Genomic DNA, 15,749 nt, shown 5'->3' with positions numbered 1-15,749 from the left:
TGGCAATATATCTGAGTTTAATTTGTAGCTCAGATACTAGTTGATAAACTAAGTTTTTATTTTTAGATCTTTTTATGCATAAAAACTCCTTATATAAAGAGTTTATCCAGAAGCCTGCTATTTATTAGGTCAAAATGATGCTGATGTTTTAAGTGGTGGTAAAGTGAGAGAGATGAAGAGATTTTAGTCTTAACTACTTCCTTGTCTCCTAGTGTATTAGCTGTTCGCATAAAGCCTGTTTAGAAATCTGGGTGGCTATTTACTCTCTGTATTGAGTTGTTAAGCTTTGATTTTTCTTTTGGTGAAAGGCAAGATGGTAAATGTTTTAGGCTTCAACCTTGTCCTTGGAGCACCAAAGTGGGCATAAATGAATGTAAACAAACCTGTGTCTGTCCTTATAAAACTTTATGAATACTGAAATTAGATCTCTGTGCTGGGTGTTATGGTACATACCTTTAATGCCAGCACTCGAGAGGCCTGTGAGTTTAAGGCCAATCCTGGTCTACACAGAGTTCCTGGACTACTCTCTCTTTCTCGGGGGGTTGGGAGTGGGGCGAACCTAAATAAACAAAAAATAAATTTTTCATTTTTTCTTAAAGATTTATTTATTTTAGTTTATGTATGTTAGTACACTGTCAGTCTTTGGAGAGCACCAGAAGAAGGCATCAGATCCCATTACAGGTGATTGTGAGCCACCATGTGGTTGTTGGGAATTGAACTCTGGAAGCACAGTCAGTGCTCTTAACCACTGATCCTTCTCTCTAGCTCTGTACTATAACATCTTTAAGATGTGCCTTTTAGCTTATTCATTAGAGTACAGCATTGTGAATTTGACTATAAATGCCCAGTTTCAAGATTTGTGCTTAAATATCAAAATACACAGAAATTTTAGTCTTCAGCACTATCATTTGTTTTTCTAATTATCTTAGCAGTTTAAAACTGTGGGCTGTAGAAGGCTAGGAGGGACACAACGATTTGAAGAGTACCTGCCGTTAAATAGATTTATCACCTTTAAAAAGGGTTATAGTTAGAGGGTGAGGGTTGGGCATGTGGTAAGGAATGGGTTGTTCTTATTCTATGATTGGTTGCCTGGAGGAAGGCTTAATACCAAAAAAGAAACCATTGACTTAATTTGGTAAGAGATGTGAAGTTCGTAGGAACTACTGGAAATGATCTTTTCCTTGAAGAGCAATTGTTGCAAAGAATACTGAGTTTCTTCCTGTCCTCTGACATTGACACCTAGTGGGCTAAACGCTAAGATAACAATGTCTCAGTGCTCTGTAGTTTTAGCATTGACTACTCTCTTGCAGAGTATCTCCTTTACATTGTTGGTATATCAGAGTTAAGTGATTCACTCTCTTAAATGTGAATTCCAAAATTCTGCAACTTTGAATATTTTCTTCTTTTTGCAAGGGAATTTAATCAGCTCTCTTAAAAATATGTATATGTATAGCCAGGTGTGGTGGTAATGTTTGCCTTCAATCCCAGCTCCTGGGAGACAGAGGTAGGCATGGAACTACACATATAGAGACTCTGTCTCAAACAGATAATGTATATGTCCTGAGCTGGAGGTATGTAAAGTAAAAGTAGTAACCATGCTTTAACATGGTTAAAACAGTGGATTCTAGCTTTAATCGCAATACTCTGGAGGCAGAGGCAGGTAGGGCGTTACGAGTTCAAGGCTAGCCTGATCTATAAAATGAGTTCCAGGACAACCAGGGCGACACAGAGAAAACCTGTCTTGAAAAATCAAAACAACAACAAAAGTCATATTCTATCCCAAGTACCTGGATATGACAGAATAGTGTGCATGTTCCAGTTGTAGTGTAAAATGTCACTGCTCCAGAGAACAACAATGTGAGTCATAAATATGAACTATGTATATAGTTTTAAAATTTCTAGTAGCCACATTGAAAAGAAAACAGCCCAGGGTTATAGCTCACTTTGTGCTAGTATCTTGGATTCAGTTCTTAGGACTGCAAAAGAAAGAGGAAACAGAAATAACAGCAGTAAAAACAATTTTATTAATACACTTTAACCTAGTACATCTAAAATAGTTTATGTAATAGGTAAATTATAATGCTAGAACTAGAAATTTGTTCATTTTTGACATTTAGAACTATCATTTTTGTCTACTTACATTTTAAACACTCAATGTAGATACTAGCTATATATTGGATATTGTAGCTCTAGAAATCTTGATTCTGAAAGCCCTTTTGTCATACATATACAGCATGGTGGGAAGTAAACCAGGCTGTTGAAAACTATGTTTAAATTGATTGAATCATTCACATATGACATTTTTGGTCATTCCCTCTCATTCCCAAAATGTGTGTTCTGGATTTATTAGTATAAAAACTCAAGCACAAAGCAAGGTTTTAAGGTAATCCTGCTTTTTAGCTATATCCTTTTTTCTCTATAAGTGAGTTCTAGGATAAAAGATTCCTTCAGAATTAGAGCTTGAGCTGAAGAAGGTATAATTTAGCAACATTGCTCTGGTTCTGGGTACCTGTATAAGGCAGCGGTATGATAGTATGACTGCATCGTCCTATGGCTTCCTAGGGATTTAGTCCTTCAGTGGAGATGTGTAGTCTTGGGTTCTTTTGTTTGTTTATTTTAATTATCAGTTGAAAGCTTAATGTGATGCCTTATGTTTGTTATCAATCCCAGCACTTGGGAGAATTGCCATGAGTTTTGAGGCCAGTTTGGGGTCCCTTGTACCAGGCTGACCGAAGTTATATAAAATGAGAGACTGTCTCCAAACAAGAAAAACTCACAAGCCCCTAAAACAAAACCTCAAAGAAATAGTATGCTTAAGAAATTTTCCTTAAAAACGTTTTTAACTTTTTATTTTTTGTAACTGTCTATGGGTATTCCTTTTTCCTGCATATAAGTTTGTATACTACATGCATGCATTGCCCAAGAAGGCCAGAAGGGGACGTTGGATCCACTAGGATTGCAGTTCTAGGCTGTGAGCCATGTGGATGATGAAAATTGAATATGAATTCTCTGAAAGAGCAGCCAGTGCTCTTAACCACTGAGTTATCCTTCCTGCCCCCGAATTTTCCTTTCTATTGAATGTGTCTTTTCTAAGTATATGATGACATCAAATTGAAACCTCCAGTCTAGCCCTAGAGTCCTCTTTATATTGTCGTTTTGAATTTGGAAGACCCATATCTTCATATCTTTTAAGTTTCATTATGTAGGGATACTTAGCCAATTAACTTGAAGATACCTATGTGTCTTAAATATCCCTATTACTTTACCTTAAAATGTTCTTGGGGAATTCTTTATGTGTACTTCTTTGCTTCTATTTCTGGGATTGAAAGAAAATTTGCAACATTCTGATGCAGCTGTTGACATATCCTTCTGTCTTAATTTGCTAACGAGGCCTTAATACGTAGAAGAAATGACTTTGACTTAACTGCAAATTTGAAAGAAGCATTAGCCACAAGAATATCTCCCTTACTACTTGAAGTCTATTTCTGTAGTTAATACACTAAATTTCCTAATTAAAGGAGTTGTAATATAATTAATATAAAGTTTACTTAAGGAGTGAGAATGATTGAATGACATTTGAATGTACAGGTAAACATTAAGATCAGTATTTCTTAGACTTAAATATATATAATGAATTACGTGGGGCTCTTATTAAAATGTAAATTACCATTCTATGGAGACTGAGAGCCTGCTTTTCTAAGAAGCTCTTAGGCTCTGTGTATACTTGTGTTTACTCTTTGAATACTAAGGATATAGAACTGAGTTTTGTAAAGAAGGAAACTCAGCCTTAATGCTTTTAATGTATCCTTTTAGAAGATGCATCTTTAAAAAGTACTTTTATTTATGTGTATTTATTTTGTATAAATATTTGCCGTAAGGTGGTGCCCACAGAGAGAGAGGTTGTTGGATGCTTTAAAGCTAGAGTTATAGGCAGTTCTTTTGCAACCACTGAATATGGGTGCCGGGAAACTGAACTTGGATCTTCTGAAAGAATAGCAAGTGCCCTTAAAAGATAACTGCTGAGTCGTCTCTATCCTTTTTTTCTTTTTAACAAATTATTCAGCCAGGTCACATGGTAGTGCATGCTTTTAATCCCAGTACTTGGGAGGCTGAGGCAGATGGATCTCTGACTTTGAGGCAAGCCTAGTCTACATAGTGCGTTCAAGGATAGCTAGGGCTCTGTAGAAAGACTCTGTCTCAAAAATAACCACTACCACCAAAATCATTCAAAGTTGTATTGTTGGCAAGAATGGAAATGAAAGTCTCCCTTACATATAACACTGTATGTTTTTCTTTCATTGTGGGCCAGATCAGCTGTTTGTTGACAACGATGCAATTAAGATGTATCTTATGAACACATAGCTTCTAGTTTCCTTGTAAAAAAGTCTTTCTTCCTCTTAAACACTTTAACCTCCTAAAATGGGCATGATGGCACATGCCTGTGATCCCAGTGCTGGAAAGAGGAGACTTGAAGATCCTAGGGGCTCAGGAGCTAGGCGGTTTAGCTGATTCATGAGCTTTAGGTTCAGTGGAGCTCAAGAAATTAAAAGATAAGGTGGAAAATATCAGAAGACTTCTGATAAACCTGACCTCCACATAGCTGCGCACGCACCCACCCATGCATGCGTGCATGCATGTACCATATGCCAGGAAAAAAATTTTTAAGAAATGTGGGCTTTATATTTTCATTAATTCTTGTCTGTCACTGGGGTTCTGAGGTTCATCTTTGAAAGAACCTTGGCTTCTAATACAATTTTCAAGGAGCTTGGAGGATAACTTAATAGTAGACCATTTACTTAAGCAATCATGAGACCCCAGTACTGAAAAAGATCATTTTATTTTCAACAATATAATCTCTTGCTTGTTCATGACAGATGCACTTTAGAGGACAAAGCGAAAGTGTTGTAGTAAATTTTATTTGGGGGTTTCTACCCCACCTTAATCATTTAGTTCCCAAATAAAAAAAGACACAAACCCTTTATATTTATAATAAGCCTTAAAGCATTAGAGTTGGGCAGATATCAACCCTCTGTGCTTTTTTGTCTACTTTCCTGTCAGCATACTCTCCATGCCCCCAAATATCACTTGCCATGTTACACCTGGGCCACTCCTACTCCCAACAGGTGGGCCTTCATGGCTATGTGCTCAAGTTCTATCTACCCCAAGGCGCCTTCTGCCTTTCTGCTCACTCCAACTGGATTCTGCCTCAGACCCCAAGCCCAGGAACCGAAGCCTACCTCTTTTCTGCCAGTTACAGGCTGTAGACATCTTTATTCAACCAATAGCTTTAAGGAAAGATTGGCACAACAAAAGCTGGAATACAAGAAAGAATTCACTTGTCTTGTGGCTAAGACCTTGGGATATAGAATTTAGCAGTACCTTACACAGCAACAGGCCAACACTTAACACAAAAGAATCATCTCTATCTACATAGCAAATTCAGGACCATCATTAAGACCCTGTCTCAAGAAACTAAAACCAAAATAGAAACCATCTTCTCTTTCTTACAGAGGTAGCAGTGATATATACATGTCAGTTAAAGTATAGAGAAGGTTTAGGTACTGTACTAAAACAATAATTTTAAATACAAAGCTGTATCTACGAAGGACTTCAGTTTAGTATTGTCTACATAGCATTGAGTGGGTTTTCTGGGACTAACACAATTTAAAAGCAAATTAAGACACATGTCTGTACCTAAGTAGATTGCAAAGCAAAATATTTTTTTATGTCAGCATAATTTAAAAGAGAAAGCTTTCTCATTTAGTCAGTTTTTATTGGACAATTCAGAAAAGCCATCTAGAGCAGAGTTTTGCAAGCAGGTAATAAATTAGGTTAGTTTCTAGGATCATGATAGATCAGCAGCAACTTGGGTATTATCTGAAAACTGTTCATTCCTTATCAGCACTTGTGTTATAGAGGGTTATGTATTTCACTCAAGAGAAACAGGCTTTTATGGGATGAATAGAATTTGGATTTTTGTTTGTTTGGTTGGTTTTTAAATTACTTGATTAGTATGAGCTGCTTAGATTTGTTACATAAAACCATGTGTACAAGGATCACTGACTTAACTGACAATGTAAATTTGCCAAATAAAGTCATTCTGTAGCTTTGCATCTTTAACATATTTTGTTGGTTTGATATTTAGACCATTAGGCAGCTTGAACCTCCGCTGTGATAGGAAAAGATCTCATATTCCAGTGGCTCATGGAGAGGAGCAGTTTGGAGTTTAGCTTTTTTTAGTCCTCACTTTTTATCAGTCTTAAAACTTTAAACATTATTCCTCTGGTCTTTTAGCTTTTTCTTTCTTATATTTAAAAAATACTCCTAGTAGTCTAATTTCACATTTTCATGCTGTGCCTGCAGCTTTAAGTTGTGGTTTGAGTAGTAATCTTTTGGCTTGGGGTTGGGAAGATGATTTTTTTTAACATAAAAAGCATATTAGATGTGTTAAAATAAATGTGAAGAGACAGCTTATGGAAATAAATCCTTGGGAAAGCTCTTGAATTGAATCATTGAACTCTGAAATGGATTTACTGGAAAGTTAGTGGTGCTACTATTTTCCTAGGCACTCTACTTGTGACAGTTAAGTGTAGATTGAGCCCAGGGCTCAGCACATTAGAGACTTAAGGAAGAAATCATTTCTTCAATTTTTCCTCTGCAGTGGTGGTGACCGCGGTGGCTTCAAAAATTTTGGTGGTAAGTGCTGAGTATCCCAAAATGTTTCAGTGGAAATGCTATATAAAATCTAAAAGCCACCAATATCCCGAAGATGCAATCTAAGCCCTTCTTACACTGTTGAGGCTCGTGTGTTGTGTGCATTACAAAGTACTCTCTATTTATACACTTATATCAAAGTAGATACTAAAAGCCAAATCTGATCTCAAGTAGTTCAATGTGTTTTCTACAACAATGCATTTGCATGAAAGAGTCTGACCAATGAATGAGGACTTCACTGGGTTTTGACAATAGGGTTTTTTTTTTTTTTTTCCTTTTATAAAGGTAGCTGACGTGGTGTTTTTAAATTATTAGGGGTTTCCAATCAGCCTTACAACCAGTGCTTGACAAAAGTGATACTAGAATAATGACAAAAGTGGGTGCTGTCTTGGACAAGGCTAAAGAAATGTTGGCATTCGTCTTGATTTCCTAAACTTTAGATAGTAAAAATTTATGTAGTTATTTTAAAACCTGTGATGGTTGACTTTCAAGGATTTGAAGTACTGACTTTACATGCTTTGGTTATTACCATTTCCTTTTTGATTTCAAATAAGTTGTCTTAGACAGACTTTCCTTTTCTTCTCCCATAGGTCACAGGGATTATGGACCCAGACCAGATGCTGGTAAGATTCTTGATAGTTTGGTTTTCTACCTCTTAAAGAGGAATTAAGTTTTTGGAGGGGTAAATACTGGAGGGAGGTTTAATTTAATTTATTTTAATTTAATGGGGCTTCTAGATCTGGGGAATTTGACTTAATAATTCAGTGATCTGATTAGAAAGCTTGCTAGAAAAATTGCTATGTTTGTGCTTTTCTGTGTTTTTCTTGTTTGAAGAAACATTCAGATTTTTACTGCTAATAAGCGTTAATGCAATCTAACTTAAGAAAAATTTGTTAGCAGTATAGAGGTAAAAAAGCTGTTTAAATCTTTCATTGGATTGGTAATTTTAGTGGGCATAAGAAAGTTGTTCATTCACAAGGGAATTGTCTTTCTCTGGGTAGAAGTCACTAATTTTATGTGGCTTTTCATTTTTAGATGAATTAAAGGCTATAGACTTGCTTTTGGAGCCTTTGAAAGTTAAGATTTAGAGGTTGAAATCTATTTGAGTAAAAATATTTAATATATATTGAAATCAGAACTTTTGTTTTTATTAAGATGCCAAAGTATTCTATATGGATGGCAATTTCTGAATTATTCCTTGATGGACTGAATTTTTATACAACTTTCTTACTTTGTTGTACTAATCCAAAAGTGTGCGTGTAAGGTAAGGTGTGTGTACCAGGTGCTCTTACCTTCTGATATATACAAGGCTTTTTGCAGTTAATGGGAAACCAGCAATTCTGCTTGGCCGGCTGGCTTGAGAGTCAAGCATCCAATTTGGGGGAATTGTGTACTAGAAAGCCTTTTAAAAGTATTGATTAGCCCGGCGGTGGTGGCGCACGCCTTTAATCCCAGCACTTGGGAGGCAGAGGCAGGCGGATTTCTGAGTTCCGAGGCCAGCCCGGTCTACAAAGTGAGTTCCAGGACAGCCAGGACTACACAGAGAAACCCTGTCTCAAAAAACCAAAAAAAAAAAAAAAAAAAAAAGTATTGATAAGTCAGTTGTATGACTATATATAATTGAAAGTTTTTCAGAGAAAGGTATGTTAATTAACTTTCTTCATCTCTTCATGAGCTTTTAGTCCTGGATCTGAAGAGTGATATTTTTAACATCTCCCTTAATTGGTCTGTATGTATTTCAGAGTAACCTGAACTTTACCTGTAGTTTTGTTTTAAGAATTGATCTTCCATACAACTACTGTGAATACTTTGCATGTTTATATAAGGTTTCATATTGGTCCTTATATTTGGTGCTTAGAAGCAGTCCATTACTAGTCAATAAATTGCTTTTGATTATTGAGCAGGATGTAGTAATTTAAGGAATATGTATATGAAATTGACCATAATTTTCCCCCCTTAGATTCAGAGTCTGATAATTCAGATAACAACACAATCTTTGTGCAAGGACTTGGGGAGGGTGTGTCCACAGATCAAGTAGGAGAGTTCTTTAAGCAAATAGGAATTATCAAGGTAAGTTAAAAGTGTCACATTGAAGATTTCACAATTGTTAATATTCTAATTAAGATACATATATTACATTGTAAGTCTGTATACTCTAGTAAGCATTATCTAAATCCTTTAATGCATGTGCTTCCCAAAGCATATAGGCCTTTGCTAAAGCATCTTATTTAGCTTTCTATTGCTGGTATAGAATATTCTGGCCAAAGGAAACTTGAGGAGGAAAGGCTTTATTTTATTTGGCTTGTCGTAATCCATCATTGAAGGAAGTCAGGGCAGGAACTGAAGTAGAGACAGACCATGGAGGAACACTTTCCTTGCCCCGTGGTTTGCTCAGAATGTTTTCTTATGCAGAATTACCTTTTCAGAGGTGGCAATGTCTCCAGTGGGCTGAGCCCTCCCACATCAGTCGTCAACCAATCTGGTGGAAGCATTTTCTCAATTGCTGTTCCTCTTTCCAGATAATTTTATCTAGAGTCAAGTTTACAATAAAAACTAAGGAGCATACTAAGTTTACTAAAACTACATGAAGGTTTGATTTCTTGCTCATGTTTATCTTTTTTCCTGTGCTTCAGCTTTAGTCTTGGATTCTGAAATGCAAATATATGTAAACTAAAGTTATTACTAACAACTTCTTATGCTTAATGTCTGTATTGCATTAGTCCATTACCTTGTGATTGTTCTGTTGTTGTTCACTTAATTTCATGCATGTATTTCCCATCTTTAACTGAAAAGCAGCCTGTAGAGCAGGGTTAAGGAAGTAATGGTTGGTCGGTATTACTGTGTTTATTGATCCTTGTTTTGGTATTTGTGAAACTACTTTTTTTTCTTATTGGGGACTTCCTGCTTTTATTTGTTTGTTTGTTTGTTTGTTTGTTTGAATTTATACCTGAACCACACACTAGTTCCGAGCTTTTCTTAGTTTTGAGATAGGGGCTCCCATTGTGCCTAGGTTAGCCTCAAACTCAAAATCTTGCTGCCTTAGCCTCCTGAGTGCTGGGATTGGAGGACAAGACACCATGGCTGGCCACATAGTTTTAATAAAGTGGAACTGTCTTCTATCCTCATCCCAGCCAAAGCCCAGTGGATATCTTAATAATAATGCATTGATGTCATTGAAAGATTCTTCCTAGCCTTTAAATGTTTTATAGAATATGTATGTTTTAACATTATATTTGTTTTTTATGGGTTTAAGTAAGTTACCTATAAATAGCATGCCATTTGGGGGGAGTTTTATTTTTTGGGTCATTGTTACTGTTTTTGGTGGTCTTGGAAGTAGAATCCAGACCCTCAACTATTGCTAGCTCTTATTGGATTTTTTTTTAAGTCCTGGCTGTCCTGGAACTCACTATGTAGACCTTAAAATATTTAAGATGGACCTTGCCTCTGCCTCCAGAGTATTGGAATTAAAGGCATGTTTCATTACTGCTGGCTCCTGACAAGATTTTTATAGTTTGTTTTTTTCTTAGGTTTTTTTTTTTTTTTTTTTCTTACTGCAGTATGGAGAGTTTTCAATATCCACATCTTTAGATAACTTCATTTTTTTCATTAAATATATACTATTTTGTAATATGGATGTATGGATCCCTTTTTTAAAAAAAAATCTTGACCTGGCTGAATAAGTGGTCCTACTGTGAAGAGCATGGACTGTTCCAGAAGAAGTGAACTCAGTTTTCAGTACCCACATTGGGCTGCTTACCACCAGCCTGAAGTTCCAGCTACCAGGAATCTGACAGTTCTGGTTCGAGGGGACTTGAACTCATGTGCACACCATATACCCACATACATACATATATGCAAATAATTAAAATAGTATTTACCTGAATGATGCATGACTACTTTTTCTTGAAATGAAACATCAATTTGGTCATTTTTTTTTTTTTTTTAGACTAACAAAAAGACTGGAAAACCAATGATAAATCTTTACACAGACAAAGACACAGGAAAGCCAAAAGGGGAAGCAACAGTGTCATTTGATGACCCTCCATCAGCTAAGGCAGCCATTGATTGGTTTGATGGTATGCTCCATTCCTATATTTAAATTTATGTATGTGTTTGGATGTTTTGCCTGCATGTATTGTATGTCTGTGCATGATTTGCGAAGCTGGTGCCTTTGGAGGCCAGAAAAGGATGTCACATTCCCTGGAAATGGAGGCATAGGTGGTTGTGAGATGTTATGTCGGTGCTGAGAATCAAACTTGGCTCCTATAAAAGCACCCAGTGCTCCTAACTGCTGAATATCTCTCTAGCTCTTACTTGTACACTTTGAAGAAATGCTTTCTAGCCTGGAAGGCAAAAACATATTCTGAGAGATAGTAGTTGTTTTCCTGTTTAATAGTGATCAAGAATACAACAAGCTTGTGCTTTTATGTGCTTGTAGATAGGAGATGAAGTATATCTTTGTTTGTTTGTGTTTCCTTAATCTTACTTGCACATAATTGTAACCCTGATACAGGAAGTTTGCTTGGTTGACATCTGCCAACTAGGCATCTTGTTCAAAACATGTTGCAACCTTCCAAAAACAGTGCTACCAGATGAGGACCAACTATTCAAGCATGATCTTGTTGGGGACAATTTTACAACTAAATCTGAACCCCAGCCTTGCTTACCCCTTTCCCTTTGTTTATTCTAAAGTATAAACATACTGGGAAGCCATGCATATGTATATGTATGTATACATATATATATTTGCATTAGGCCTTGGGTTCAGTCCTTAAGACTAGAAAACAAACTTTTATCTATATCTATATTAGATATATTTTGTCTTTGTCTTTAAATTTAGTAAGAAATAACTATATCCCCATGGAAAGTCTATTCTGTTGTGTAGATTATGGGTAATATTTTAGCATTATTTGACTGTTTGGAACACAAAGCACTAGTATGTTTAAATTTCTTTGGGAATATGTTCATTATTCTTCTGAAAGTAAAAATAGCCAAGACATTAACTGTTTTGTTGGAAGGTAGAGGTACGGAGTGGCATTGTGGCATTCATTTAAAACCCTCTCCACTTCTCTTTCCTTCTTTTTAGATTTTGGTGAAAAGGTGTTAGTGTCTAGCTGAAGCTGGGGCCTCAAAATCTCAGTGGTCCTCTTGCTTCTCAGTTTTTTGGGTGTTGAGTTACAGGTATGCACCATTTTGCTCAGCCTCAGAACTGTGTTTTTCTTCTTAGGAAAAGAATTCCATGGGAACATCATTAAAGTGTCATTTGCTACTAGAAGGCCTGAATTCATGAGAGGTGGTGGAAGTGGAGGTGGACGACGAGGTAGGATGTTTGCATTGATCCCCAGTACTATGTAAAGAAATAAAAAGCCCAAATGCTCCACAGAGTTTGACTATAAATCTGTGTTCTGTCCTTGCTTACATATAATTGCTTGCAACTTAAAAGTACGTTTATGTATTTTCTGTATGAGTGTTCTGCATGTACACCTGCATACCAGAAGAGGGCATCAGATCCTATTATAGATGGCCTGTTATACTGTGTGGTTACTGGGAGGTCGTTGGTCTAACTTTTTAAAAGCATTTGTTTGTGTGAGCACATGCATGCTGTGGTGACATGTGGAGTTCAGAGCACAACTTTGCTGAGTTAATTGCTCTTTCTACTGGGTGGGTGCCAGGCATCAAAGTCAGTTTGTAAGGCTTACAACAAGTCCTAGGCCTGCTGAGTTGAGTTGTCTTACTGCCAGAGCTGACCCAATTTTTTAAGATCCCTAGTGCAGCTTCTTGATGTTTTTAAAAAATTTGGTTCATTTACTCGTTTCGAATTTACCTTACTTACTTAATCTTTATAAATGAGGTTCTCAAACTGTGTAGAATATTATAAAAAGCAGACTGATATATTGTAATGCATACAAGGTCCATTAATGTTTGCTATGTATCTTAAGTGAAATCAACAAGAATGACAGGAATTAATTTGGAAGGAGTCTGTCTAGGTATTAATGGGCACTTTTTTTTTTCATCTGTTGCTCTTCTTAAATATTGTTAGTGTCTACTGCTGGTTTTTCACTTCTGCCATATCCCTCTCCTCCCCACTAGGTCGTGGAGGATATAGAGGCCGTGGAGGTTTTCAGGGGCGAGGTGGAGACCCCAAGAATGGGGACTGGGTTTGCCCTAATCCGTAAGTATGCTGTTTACTTTGATGGGTGGAGAGTTATAGTTGGAGGGTATGAGGAAGGATTCTGGGTTTATTGGAGACTTAGAAACATTTTATTTTCCTCCTTTAGGTCATGTGGAAATATGAACTTTGCTCGAAGAAATTCCTGTAATCAGTGCAATGAGCCTAGACCAGAGGACTCACGTTCCTCAGGGGGAGGTAGGCCAGCTCTTTATCTTGTTAATCTTTTCATTTCATGTATAAGGTGCTTGTCTTCTAACTAGCCTTGGGGAGGCTTTGCATTATTAATGCTGGCCTTATTGGTTTGTATTTTTACCTTGCAGATTTCCGGGGGAGAGGCTACGGTGGAGAAAGGGGCTACAGAGGTCGTGGGGGCAGAGGTGGAGACCGAGGTGGCTACGGTGGAGACAGAAGTGGGGGAGGTTATGGTGGAGATAGGAGTGGTGGTAGCTATGGTGCAGACAGAAGTGGTGGTGGTTATGGTGGAGACAGGAGTGGGGGTGGCTATGGAGGAGACAGAGGTTGTTATGGTATAGAACGAGGGGGCAGCTATGGAGGAGACCGAGGTGGTTATGGAGGAGACCGAGGTGGTTATGGAGGAGACCGAGGTGGCTATGGAGGTGATCGAGGAGGCTATGGAGGTGATCGAGGTGGATATGGAGGTGATCGAGGAGGTTATGGAGGAGACCGCAGCAGGGGGGCCTATGGAGGAGACCGTGGTGGTGGTGGTGGTGGTGGTGGCAGTGGAGGCTACGGTGGAGACAGAAGTGGAGACCGAAGTGGCGCCTACGGAGGAGACCGAGGTGGGGGTTATGGAGGAGACAGAGGTGGCTATGGAGGAGACCGAGGTGGCTATGGAGGCAAAATGGGAGGAAGGTGAGTATTCAAATGTATTTGTGAACCTTTTTGCCTCATTTTTTTTTTAAAGATTTATTTTGTTTATGAGTATACTATAGCTATCTTCAGACACACCAGAAGAGGGCATCAGATCTCATTACAGATGGCTGTGAGCCACCATGTGGTTGCTGGGAGTTGAACTCAGGACCTCTGGAAGAACAGTCAGTACTCTTAATTGCTGAGTCATCTCTACAGCCCCACTGCTTTATAGGCAACCATTTTTGACACATTTTCTTTTTTAATCCTATTAATATCTTTCAGGAAAATTTGTAGTTCCCTGATTAATAATTTCAAGTTTTTCTTTTATTTTGCAAATTAATAAATGTTTATATTTGTTATTTTTCTCATGGCTATAGGAAATTGGGATTGAGAGATGACAATGTTTAAATTACAAGTTCTTGGAGGATTTTCAAACCCTGCATTTATTCCTTATACAAGTTTCTCTATTTCCTGGAGGTAGTGAAAGCTAATGAGGATTATAGTATTTGTATATTGTAGTGTCCAACTACCTGGCTTCTGTTCCACATCTTAATGCCACCTTAGGCAAAATATATAACCCTTTAAAGCATTAATAGTCTCTTCTGAACAATGGGGCAAATAACGCCCAATATGTAGAATTTGATGAAATTGTAACAGTGGTTTGCCCATAGAAAGCAATGCATAATTGTTTTATGTCAGTAATAGCTTCATCACCATATAGTAAACTTAGGTGTTGCAAGTACTGTACAATAGTATCTATACAACTTTAGTTCTGGTTCCTTTGTTGGTCTCTATAACAGTAACTTTTCTGAGATTATATACATAGTAAGTGACAGATACAGAATTTATACATGAAATGTAAATTTTAAATGTGTTTATTTTGCTGTGCCAAGGTTCTGTCTGGACACTAGACTTGGCATAGTACTTGCAAGTATTTGCAGTGTTCTTGTCGTCCTTGGTCTAGGTGGAAAATTACTAGCATAATGGATAGCAAAGCTGCTAAAAAACTTTTTAAGTCTTAAAGCTGATGAGTTAGATTTATTAAGAATACTTTTTTTTTTTTTTTTTTTTTTTTTTTTTTTTTTAAATTTAAAGCCTGCCTGGACTACATAGTGAGTTCCAGGACAGCTGGGGCTATGTAAAGACCCTGTCCCAAAATAATAATGTTTTTTTTTTGGGATGCAGAAATAAGGTGTATTGTCACCTTCTATCTATATCTAGCCGGTACAGGTTACCAGGACTCTGCTACCTTGGTAAAATCCTAGAACTTACTTTGGTTCTTTTTTTTTTTCATCCCTAGAAACGACTACAGAAATGATCAGCGCAACCGACCGTACTGATACAGTTTCAGATATTCCTGTGTCTCTGACATGATCCGTGGGGAATGTCAGAGTGTGCCTGCTGCTTTCCTCATGGTCTCTTGGGTAGTGAAATTGACATTTGGGTTTTTATTTGGGTGGGAGGGCTGGGGACAGTTTTCCTTTTAGAAATGTCCGTTACAAATTTCCCTTTTAGTTACCCACTTTCTCTTTCCCAACCCTTAAAGCTAAGTGCATTGTAAAATATTGCCAAAATGGAAAGTGTTTTGTAATACTGCAATAAAAGCTGCTTGTTTTTTGTGGATATCGAGTGCATTATTTGTCACACTTAGCTAACTAACCCTTCAGAATTAGAAAATTAATATTAATGTAGGTAAATTTAAATGTTATTCTAGCTGTTCTTTATTGAGGTTCTGCTTTGTTTAGAATAGTAGTTTCAAGGAGCGCTTGGTGGAGTATAGGGAGTCAGGTCTAGGAATGTCTGTTGAGGCTCATTATATTGCCATGATACCAGATTTCTATTTCCAGTCCTGGCTGATGCCCTTCAATATACCCTACTCCTAAGTCCTTAACCTTTCCACTTAGATGGGAGGAAATAGGTGCATAAAACTTAACATGTACTTAATAGAACATTTGCTCTCACACATTAGTTTCTTCTTAGACTTCCTAAC

General features: G+C 37.3%; 1 protein-coding gene across 1 annotated transcript in view; it reads left to right on the top strand.

Annotated features, from left to right (window-relative positions):
- The window catches only part of Taf15 (TATA-box binding protein associated factor 15), a 31,939-nt gene extending 16,557 nt beyond the window's left edge, over window positions 1-15,382 (top strand). The window contains exons 8-16 of the mRNA XM_034506589.2: window positions 6,662-6,696; window positions 7,305-7,337; window positions 8,675-8,784; window positions 10,661-10,790; window positions 11,942-12,034; window positions 12,805-12,886; window positions 12,993-13,081; window positions 13,207-13,759; window positions 15,060-15,382. Coding sequence (XP_034362480.1) covers window positions 6,662-6,696; window positions 7,305-7,337; window positions 8,675-8,784; window positions 10,661-10,790; window positions 11,942-12,034; window positions 12,805-12,886; window positions 12,993-13,081; window positions 13,207-13,759; window positions 15,060-15,099 — 1,165 coding nt within the window. The 3' untranslated portion in view covers window positions 15,100-15,382. The remainder of the gene's footprint in view (window positions 1-6,661; window positions 6,697-7,304; window positions 7,338-8,674; window positions 8,785-10,660; window positions 10,791-11,941; window positions 12,035-12,804; window positions 12,887-12,992; window positions 13,082-13,206; window positions 13,760-15,059) is intronic.
- The last annotated feature ends 367 nt before the right edge of the window (window positions 15,383-15,749 follow it).

Source organism: Arvicanthis niloticus, chromosome 6 (assembly GCF_011762505.2).
Source record: "Arvicanthis niloticus isolate mArvNil1 chromosome 6, mArvNil1.pat.X, whole genome shotgun sequence".
NCBI lineage: Eukaryota > Metazoa > Chordata > Mammalia > Rodentia > Muridae > Arvicanthis > Arvicanthis niloticus.
Note: the sequence above shows the minus strand (reverse complement) of the source record. Positions and strands in the feature narration are given on the sequence as shown.